The sequence below is a fragment of the Haemaphysalis longicornis genome, unplaced genomic scaffold, assembly GCF_048455015.1.
Source record: "Haemaphysalis longicornis isolate Haplotype H1 unplaced genomic scaffold, Haemaphysalis longicornis Haplotype H1 scaffold_10, whole genome shotgun sequence".
Lineage (NCBI taxonomy): Eukaryota > Metazoa > Arthropoda > Arachnida > Ixodida > Ixodidae > Haemaphysalis > Haemaphysalis longicornis.
The window spans coordinates 46301557-46312738 of record NW_027526204.1 but is presented as its reverse complement, the minus strand read 5'-3'; the positions used below and the strand labels follow the sequence as shown (position 1 = coordinate 46312738).

At 52.8% G+C, this 11182-nt stretch overlaps 1 protein-coding gene across 1 annotated transcript; it reads left to right on the top strand.

Moving 5' to 3' along the window:
- Nucleotides 1-3943: 3943 nt before the first annotated feature.
- On the top strand, nt 3944-5581 carry LOC144157722 (uncharacterized). Its single transcript, XM_077688501.1, has one exon. It carries the CDS (start codon nt 3944-3946, stop codon nt 5579-5581), a length of 1638 nt encoding a protein of 545 aa, XP_077544627.1.
- Nucleotides 5582-11182: the final 5601 nt, after the last annotated feature.

Genomic DNA, 11182 nt, shown 5'->3' with positions numbered 1-11182 from the left:
ACCTCGCCGGAGGCGTCTCTAGGCCTAACGGCCATGGCTCCTCCCGGTAGAAAGGACGGCCGGCCCAGCACCGCAGCCGCAACCGTGGCGGACACCCAAACTGGATATGATCCTCACAGCATGGTTTGGACCTCCATCCCGACTTCGAACAGCCCACCGGAGTTGCCCCAATCCTTCAAAAGCGCCGCGCTTACTGCCGCGGTCGCTCGTCGAGAGCAGGCGAGCAACGCACTTAGGGCGGCCTCCACCGACGCTGCGTCCCTGGCCACGGCTGCCGACCCTGACGCTGACGCCTGCTCCTCAACAATTTCGCCGCCTGCGACGCGCTCCGCGGGCCCGCAGCGGGGGAACAAGAGGTTTATGTGGCATCCTCAACCCCTGCCGAAGCCGAAAGCAACGGACTTCGTCGTTGTGCTCAAACCCCGGACTCAGCTGTCCCTCGCCAACGCTTTCCCCGAGAACGGGGCCGGTCGCGCGCTCATCGCCCACCTCGGAGCGACCGCGACACGGCTAGTCACTGTTGTGATGGTGCGGGAACAAAATCTCATCTTAGTTTACACCTCGCACCCGCACATAGCGGACAAACGTATCGGTGAGTTTGCAATTCCCTCACCCGCCGGACCGGTGCCCTTGTTCGGGTACTTGCGCGCGGACACTCATGACTCCTGTTATGGAGTAGTGACGGTGCGCAGCTCCGACACCGAAGCCGCACTTCGTGAGAGCCTTTACTGGCCCGAAGGCGAGATTCTACACGTCCGGCGACTGGGCACCTCTAATAAGGTGCGCCTCACCTTTTCCGGCAAGGTGAAGCCCAGGTACGTCTCCTACGACGCCCTGCTGATCCCGGTGCAGCCGTACGAAAAAACTGTGCCAGCCTGCGGTCGGTGTGGCTCTGTTGGACATCGACCCGACGCCTGTCCCGGCCCCAAACCTGACCTTTGTGGCATCTGTGGAAAGGCGGTGCCGCTCACGGATGGCGCCCGTGCCCCACATGAGTGTACGCCTAGGTGTGCTCTGTGCGCTGGTTCCCACGTCACCGGGGACCGGCGCTGTAAGGAGCGCTACAGGGCGCCGCCACCCAAGCCGTCCACTCCTCCATCGGAAGGTCAAGCCGGCCGCAAGAAGCGAAAGCGTCGACGCCCACGGAAGCCGCGGAAGTCGGGCTCTCGGGAATCGACGCAGGGGGCTCAGCCTCCTGCCATCAACACTGACCCGTCCCCGCGCCCTGGAGCGGTGGCTATCGGGCCTTCCCGGCGAGACCCAACTCCGGACGGACCTACGGCCAAGAAGCCTAACACAGGGCAGGCTCCTCCCGCCCCATCCAAACCGAACCAGCCGTCACCTCAGCTCAAACCCGCTGCCCTGGGGGATTCATCGTGGGCCGCCCGCGTTCGGAAAGGATCCCAGGTGAGCGGCTCGGGCGGGGCAGCCTTTTCGCCCACACCCTACGTGATCTCCCAACCCAAACCGCCAACCCCTTCCACTCCCACACGGGAACAAATTGAATTCCGCAGGTTACAGGCCCAAGTTGCCTCGTTAACGCAGACGGTGGAGGCGCTTGTGAACCGCTCGTCCTCACCTAATTCGACACCCCTCGGGCAGGCGCCGGAGGCGATGGATAGTTCCCCCTCCGAACCCAGGGAAACCTCTGCGAACCTCGGCCCGCTTGAGGAGCGCCTAAGCAACCTAGAGGTCCAGATGGCGTCCATAGGGACCATGATCGAGAATCGATTGGCTGCCGCCCTCCAAACCGCTTTTGACCGCATCCCGGGTAAGATAGCGGCCCAGATGTCCCAACTCACTGTTAGCACCCGCCGTCCTAAGCTTAAGCGAGGATCTCGTTCTCAAGCATCCCGGCCCCTTTCCAAGACGACGGAGGTAGACGAGCAGTCTAACAGTTCGATTGCGACCTCGGAAGTGAGCACCGAATCGAGCAGCGGAGCCCCTATGCAGCCCTTTGCTCTCCTGGAGGCCCCCCACACGTTTAGTTCTAACGATGGCGGGCAACGGCCCTAGATCGCGCTGCGACCGTGCAAATTCGGCTATTTTTACAATCCTACAGTGGAATTGCCGCGGATTTAAGGCACACAATAAGCGGGCTGCTCTCCGGCTCCACTTAGAAACCTATCCGCAGTTGCCCGCGGTAGTGGCCCTTTAGGAGACGGGCGAGCACGTAGCTCTCACAAATTATACCGTGTACCAAAGGGATTCACAAACCGCACTCTGCGTACATCGAAATTACACCGCCAAACTGGCGGATTTCGACTGCGATCCGCTTTATTCGTACGTTATGGTGACTCTCCTCCCCCTTAGGAAGCAGGATCAGTCCCTACACATCCTCAACATCTACAGTTCTCCCAAACTGCCTAACGTAACTTACGCTGATGTGTTCACCAAAGCCCTTACGGTGGCAGGTAGGGAGCCGCTTGTCATTGTAGGAGACTTTAATGCCCCTAGTCCTCAATGGGGTTACCGTAAGGAGGAACGGCGTGGTAGAAAGTTGGCGGAACTTATTTCCACCTTGGGCCTCACTATCCAAACTGATCCCGCACACCCAACCCGCGTTGGCAACTCTGTAACTCGGGACACATGTCCTGATCTCACACTTACCAAGCACATCAGGCATGCAGAATGGCTCAACACCGATGAAACCCTCGGCAGCGACCACTGCATTCTTCTCACTACAATTCGGGCGCATCCCCTTACCCGTCCCCATCAACAAGCGAAACTTCCGGACTGGGACAAGTTCCGTTCGGAGTACACGACTTCGGCCCCCATAGCTCAACAAGGCTACGCCACTTGGTCTCAACACCTTGTGACGTCGCTTCGCCAAACTGAGCAGACGATTCAGCTCTCAGAGGCAACGCCGGCGGTGGATAAACATCTGCTGCATATCTTGGAGGCTCGGCGTAGCCTTGTCCGACGTTGGCGCCGACAGAAGCATAACCGTAAGCTCAAACTCCGCATAGCAGCCCTCACTGAGGAAGCGGCCGAGTACGCGGCCCAGCTCGCTGACTCCAATTGGGTAGAACGCTGCAACAATGCCGCCAAGCATATGTCCAACCGCAGCACGTGGCGTTTCTTCAGGGCCCTCATCGACCCTAGCCAAACGCGCACAGAAACGCAAAAACATCTTCAACGCGCGCTTCACGCTTACGCGGGTGACGCAGATAAATTGGCACAGGCTCTTAGGGATAAATATATTTGTGGCCCGCAGGACTCCATCGAACCGGCGTTTTCATATGCAGGCTCGGAGAACGCAGACTTGGATCGTTGCTTTGAACTCCACGATCTGAAGGCGGCCCTGTCGAAAATGAAGCGAGGAACGGCGCCGGGTCGGGATCAAGTGACTGTTAAGCTTCTAGCCAACCTCCCAGACCCAGCATACCTTCACCTCCTCGACTACTTCAATAAAATTTGGGAGGGGCGCGAACCGCTACCAATTGATTGGAAAACGGCTCTGGTAACTTTTATTACCAAACCGGGCAAGTCTATCAACATCGAAAATCTACGCCCCATTTCGTTAACCTCGTGTGTGGGGAAGCTTATGGAAACAATGGATAGGGATAGGCTCTTCGATTACCTCGAGGTCCAGCACACTTTTGCCGACACTATGCACGGCTTTCGTCCACATCGCCCTGCTCAGGACATTCTCATACAACTCCATCGTGACGTCATTGAGCCGATCGAGCATCCAAGTAACGGTAAGGTAGTCCTCGCCTTAGATCTTAAGGGGGCTTTTGATAACGTTACCCACGAAATCATTCTTACCCATCTTTCCCAAACGAACTGTGGGTATAATGCTTTGAGGTACATCCGCCAGTTCCTGACTGAACGGCAGTCGTACCTCCACATTCAAGGCAATTAGCATGGCCCATACCCTCTGGGTACTCGAGGAACACCACAGGGAGCGGTCCTCTGTCCTCTTTTGTTCAATCTCGCCATGGCTCATCTCCCCCCACTGCTGAAGGATATCCCCGGCGTACGGCACGCTCTGTACGCCTACGATATCACGCTGTGGGCAACCCAGGGTTCCCTTGGCAGCATTGAGGCCAGCCTTCAGCATGCAGCATCGGTCGTAGAAGAATACGCGCGCCGCTGCGGCCTCGAATGTTCCCCTGAAAAATCGGAGTACGTGCATCTTCGCGCCAAACCAAAAGATACGACTCAAATCGCACTTTCCTTGCGAACCGGGCCAATCCCGGAACGCGAAGAAATCCGCGTCTTGGGACTCTTCATACACAAGAGCAGGAATGTCGACACAACCCTGCGCAAGTTACGCATGGTCGGGGATCAAGTGGGCCGCATGGTCCGTCGGGTCTCAAACAAGTGGGGGGGGGGGGGTCTCAGAAGCCGCGACGCTTTGCGCCTCGCCAACGCTTTCGTGACCAGTCGGATCCTATATTCGACACCCTACCTACGTTTGCGCAAATGTGATGTGCACACGCTCGAAGGCATTCTCCGCAAGATATACAAGTGCGCCCTCGACCTCCCGATCTCGACGTCTAACCAGCGTCTTGCAGATTTGGGCATGACCAACACGTACGGAGAACTCAAAGAGGCCCATCTCCATAACCAGTACCTGCGGCTTACCAAGTCGCACGCTGGGAGATGCCTCTTACAACGCCTCCACATCTCCTACACATATCAGGCAGAAGAGCGAACCACGATCCCAGAGGACTGGCGTGGTGCGTTGGATATCCAGCCTCTACCCCAAAACATGGCTAGGGGTACTCACGAAGGCAGGCGAACTGCGCGGGTTTCAGCCTTGCAAGGAAGCTATGGGTCCCGGCCTGGAGTATTCTACACGGACGCGTCTGGCCCTCACCACGGGGGGTGGTACACGGCAGCCGTAATCCATCAAAACGTGCCTGTTCAAGGGCTCACTTTTCGAGCACCGGACATTTCTCATGCGGAGGAAGTCGCCATAGCTCTCGCCGCAGCGGACCCCGCATCTCGGATCATTATTACCGATTCGCGGAGTGCGTGCCAAAATCTTACCAAAGGTCGCATCACCATGCGCGCTGCTCGAATCCCCAAGGGCTGTTATTATATGGACCGCCCAAATACACGTTCCGTCATCTGGACTCCAGCTCGAGCAGGACTAGGTGGTAACGAGGCTGCCGATGCCTCAGCCCGCGCGCTTGATTCCCGGGATCCTCCTCGCCCTCCATCTCTTGACGATCCAGAACCTAACCCGATCAGCTCATTTCGCGACATCACAGCGATGTACAAGTCGAACAGGCTCCGATTTCCGCCTCCGGCGCCGGGCCTGACTAAGGCTGACGAGCGCTGGCTCTTACGGCTATACACTAACACGGTACTGTGCCCGGCAATACTTAAGCACTTCAATCCAGCCTTCTCCGGGGAATGCCCACACTGTGATCATCCGTTTGCGGATACTTTCCACATGGTGTGGGCATGCCCATCCAACCCGGCGGTCCCCCCAATCACGTCCCCTTCCCCCCCTACCCGTGAGAGCTGGGAGGCTGCCCTGCTCGGCTGCTCGACCTTGGAGGGCCAACGAGCCCTCGTGGCCAAGGCGCGCGCCGCCGCGGAAGCCACAGGGGTCCCGGACTAGGGACTCCTCCTAGAGTTTGTACAGGGTCGGCCCTTAAGGCCGCCCCTATCTCTCACTTGTATATAGTCTCAATAAATGTTTTTCACCACCACCGTGTCTTGCGTTGAACCGAATTTAAGCAATTATTTGAAAGGCAGACCGGCCGTAAGTTTGCCCACGGAGATGAAACCGTTGGGGGTAGGGGTACACAGCCTTGTGGTAAAAGTTTCGTGTATTTGAAGCACGAAGCGTTCTAGTGCGAGACGTTCGAAAATCAGTGTCCCGGTGTGTTCTTTTAGTATGTGTTACGTTGTAGCGCGATGCGTTGAAAACGAGTGTCCCGGTGTTTTAGTACCGTGACTACAGGATACGACAACAGGTGACGCCGACAGCCCGAGCCTTTAAAGCGCTTTGCCCCTGAAAGCAACAATCCATTTCCAAGTGACTGCGGGTGGCGCACTACCGGAGCGACGCAGAACTTTAATCAAACGTTGTGATAGTAGACCGAAGAGGTACTAAAGCACCCCTATTTACTAAAAGAACGCGTAGAACTGGTCTAAGGGAACATTCGCCCAATAAGAAAATCCCGGAGATAGAGCGGCAGAAGTGGTGGGGTGTACAACCTAGAAAATAAGCATTAAAAGCCGGGCCTCTACCCGCTATGCTACGTGGAACAGCCGGCTCGTTTCAGCAGTAATCAAGAAGATTGCAGCAGTGTTGAAAGCTAACCATTAGGCGGTGCTGGGTGCAACAGGAAGTACCTTCCCTGCACTGACCACAAAACGGAATGTCGCGAGGAAAAACAGCGCGTAGGCGAGTACGAAGAAAATGAATTCGCAAACAGTACACGTGTTTGTAAATCCCTTTCCTTCGTCCTCCTCTATACGCGCAACAGAACCAACTAGCTCAAGTTCAAACCTGAGTGATGTAGAATATCTCATAATATATTTTATAATATTTACCCCGTCTCCTTGAACGAAGGGCTAAAAACATACACTTCTGGGGTCCACTCTCAGAACATGTATATTGACGTTGTAGTTTTACGTATTTCCTTGCTGGCTATAAAATATTAAGACAGCCTAAAGTACTGCGGAAAACATCCTTACTAAGTGCTTAGAATAGGTTGTCACAATGAAGCCGCTACGCAAGCCCAGGAAACAGGGAACTGATTTTAGTTGGTCAAAATTGTGCCAGGCGTTTAGACACAGTACGAGAGAAGGCTCACGCTCAACGAGCACGCGCTCACGAAGATCGCCCGTCATTGTCCTCTTAGGGGCTGGATGTTGATAATTAAACATCTTGACGGCGAAGATGAGGGTGATGGGGGCTTACACAAGAATGGCGCAGACTCTCTGTGGCGATAGAGAGAGGGAGCACACACTTTATTTTTCAGAAGGTGTGGCAATGCCTCGGTTCGGGAACGAGCTAAGGGAATGCAGTGCCTTTAACTAATGGTGCCGACCAGGCAATGCCTTATCAACGTTGCGTGTACTTCGGTGCCGATTACACACGTGTCAATACCGTAATTTTAGAGGAAGTTGCCGATATTCCTGTGTTAATTTTTTGTTTATTCGGTTGCCTCAGACAAAAGAAAATGGCATTTCATTAGCAAGGCACAATGTCAAATCAGAATTGGTTAAAGCATGTGATCAACAGTGTGTTTGACTGTTGAAAATAGTGACACATTTTAAGACAGCTACTGTCTGTCCGTTTATTAGTTATTATAATAGTTAATATTAAATTACTGCCTGATCGAAATAAAGTGCGCCACAACCCAAATTGATTTTTTTTTACCTCTAAGACGACTGTTTGTGAACTTCGATGAGTGCAGATGTGTGCCACTACGTAGTGCTGTGCTTACTGCTTTTTCCTTGTTTTGGGCAAAAACTTGCTTCTTGTTTCGTAACCATGCATTGAAGGAACATCCTGTCTGCCGTACAAACACACAAAAGATAACTACGTAAATGTATTTCGCGTGTCTGTTCGAGGGGGACACGCGAAATACATTTGGCATGTTGGTGGGCTTGCTATTAGGAGTTTGAGCGCAGAAATTTCTAAAAGTGATAGAGTCAGCTGGAGCTAACCCTGAACCACCAGTAACATAAAATGTGAAATTGAACGTGCCACTTGGGTATTGAGGGTATGTGAAAAATCGAAGTTGTGCAATTTGGTATTCATGTTTAAAGGGGCCATGAAGACAAAACACGTCTGGTTAACTCAAATACTGCTTTGTCCAGATAAGAACGATGCCAGTTTTATCTCATTATTTAGAATAAATGATATAGATATTGAGAAAACCACATGAACAAGTGGTGACCCCAATCGACTTTCCGGCGATTTCTAGCTATGATGACACAGAATTTTGTGTGGGCAATCGGCGGCCACCGGCCTTAGCCACCGCCAACAAACCCAACTGGACGTTTGTAGTATGGTCTCTAGTTCCATTTGATTGCATCACTAGAATGCTGACTGGCAGTTAACACACTTATAACTATGTTTTTAGTGTTACCCGCCGCGGTGGCTCAGTGGCTAGGGCGTTGCGCTGCTGAGCGCGAAGTCGCGGGTTGGATTCCCGGCCGTGGCGGACGATTTTCTGACGAAGGCGAAAAGCAAAAACGCCCCTGTGTGCGAGATTTCGGCGCACGTTAAAGATCCCCAGGTGGTCAAAATTAATCCGGAGCCCTCCACTACAGCGCGCCTCATCGCCTTCGTTGCGGCGGCGCGTTAAACCCTACAATCAATCATGAATTTTAGTGTTGGCCCATATTACGTCACTCCTTCCCTTGTCGCGTCACTGGAGCGCGTAATTTGAAACGTTTTCGGTATTTCTGGTGTTTTTTTTTCGGGTAAGAAAACGTATTTCGCGCCTAGAATTGGGCTCAGCGAGTTACGTAAGGCTAGTAATTTCCAATTAAACAAACATGTATTTTGTCTTTATGACCCCTTTAAAGGCGAGTGAGGCTACAGAGAATGCTGCCTGTGCCACACGGCAATTTTCAGTTGACATGCAGTTTAACGCTGGTCTATACGTGCGCCCCATGTACAACAGGGCAGTTGATAGATGACTGGTTCAGCCGCCTTCGCGAGGCCGTTGAAACGGCCGTGTAACACACGTATAAGTTTGGTAAAATGGAAAAGGTCATGTATTTATTTCCCGGTTTTTCACGACGGGTGCAGCTTGTGATAACACCGGCTCTTTCAAATCCCAGTCAGTGCTGCTGGCGACGTAGAGGGTGCGCGGATCTAGCCAAAAAATCCACCAAAAGGTAGGCCATAGCCGAAGCCACCAATTCCACGGCCGTATCCAAATCCTCGTCCGAAGCCGAATCCACGACCAAAGCCAACACCTGGGCCGTATCCGAAGCCTACGTATGGGCCGAAGCCTACGTACGGGCCGAAACCTCCGTATCCAATCTGAGCCAAGGCCGGACCACACACGGCGGCCAGGACAAGCGCGGTTATGAGGAGGCACTTGCTGCTGACGGCAAACATGGCTGGTTGACAACCTGCGTTGAGATGGCATAAAAGGAGTTAGAGACCAGGTGTTACAGTAAGGACGATGGAGTTACACTGCAAAAATTTTGGAACGCGGTAATTACGGTACGTATCCAACGTGAAACTCAGCGGAAATAGCCTCTAGACACAAATTGTCAATTTATATATGTTTCGGCCAAACAACACAGAACAAAGTAACCCGCAGGCGAGATTGACTTGTAACCCGCCGCGGTGGCTCAGTGGCTAAGGCGTTGCGCTGCTGAGCACGAGGTCGCGGGTTCGATTCCCGGCCGCGGCGGCCGCTTTTCTGATGGAGGCGAAAAGCAAAAACGCCCGTGTGTACGAGATTTCGGCGCACGATAAAGATCCCCAGGTGGTCAAAATTAATCCGGAGCCCTCCACTACGGCGCGCCTCATCGCCAGCGTTGCGTCGGCGCGTTAAACCCTACAATCAATCAATCAAGATTGACTTGTAGGAGATGAGCTAGCATGCGTAGCTAGGGTTGTCATAAAACATGTATACGACCCGGCGCGATGGCTCAGTATCTAAGGCGTTGCGCAGCAGAGTACGAGGTAGCAGGTTCGACTCCCGGCCGCGGTGGCCGCTTTTCTAATGCAGGCGAAAAGCAAAAACGCCCGTGTGTTCGACATTTCGGCGTACGTGAAAGACCCCCAGGTGGTCAAAATTAATCCGGAGCCCTCTACTACGGCACGCCTCATCGCCCACGTTGTGTCGGCGCGTTAATCCCTACAATAATTCAGAATATATGTATACGCCCTTTTTCGGGGGAAAGGGAAATTAGAAAACCGTCATTACCGAGCGTGAGAATCGACACAGACTTAAAGGGAGAGACAACCGATTTTTGCGGAGCGCATGCCGTCTAGCTCATACGAAGACAACGATTTTATATACTGTGTAACCGCAAGAAATTTCTAAATAAACAGGCGGAAATAATTTTACTTTGCACTAAAATTTCTTAAGTCTGAAAGGTGGCGACACGTAGCGTCTAAACGTGACACTACCGTACGTGTCCAAAAAACTCCGTTGATTTCAACGCGTGATTCAAAAACGGCATGAATGAATACGAAAGGTTGCACATTATCGTTGTTTTAGCCGGGGGACTAGTTTGTAAATGCCTCTTTTATTCTCACGGGTAGTCAAGTCAAAAGTGTGTTTCCGTACGGCTGACTGTCATAGTTGCCAACATTCTTTTTGGCGGAACACGTATGGCTGTTCTAAAAATTGCGATTTCAAAAGTTATAGTGCGCTATCAACAAAACAGTTTCGTGTTAAGGTGTTTTAAGTGATGGCTTTCTTTTTGGGATAGAGAAAAAATACTCGACCAAAATCGGTTGTCTGTCGCCTTAACATAAACTTCAGGCAAGCTGCGCACCCTACCATCACCGTAATGAGGCGCGATGAGACACTGCAGGCAACTAGCATCTCCTATTTGTGAATAGAGAGGGCGCACTGTTTGAGTTCACAGAGACCGTATGGTTACAAAACACATTCCACCCAGAACTGTTGGAAGGAAAACTAATTACGTATATAAATAAAAATGACTTTTTAGTGCTGAAGCTCAATTACTCCAGGTTCGAATCCAGAAAACGCCTGGTTCCGTCAATCTGGCCTTCGAACTCAGCCAAGGTCGAGCCACCGCCTCACGCAGTTGCGCAGTGAAAGCGTCTAATCACTTGTTCCTTCCACGCTGGGGGCAAAGGAAAGTGCAAGGCCACAGGCCACCAGAAAATGATACAAGCAGCCACTGCCTTCATCAAAGTTCACTGCGCATTCGCGCCTACGGCGCTGACTGCGGTGAGACGCTTCGGGGATTGGTTTTGCAGTTCAAGTGCGTGTGCATTCACTGCGCGCTCTCAGCGCAAAAACGCAACTACGTGAACTCCATTTAAGACGAACTGGGTATGACGAATTCTCGCTTATGCGAACAACGTGGGCACATTTGTTTTGTTTTCCATAAACCCAATGCAAAAACTCCCAACTCCCCTCGCGGGAACCCCTGTGTAGATGCGACGCATAGGGGGTTCACGTTGCAGCGTTGGACAGCGGAGGAACGGCGCTGGAACGATAGAGCGGAGCGGCGCAGGCACCGCGTTTTATAGCGCGCA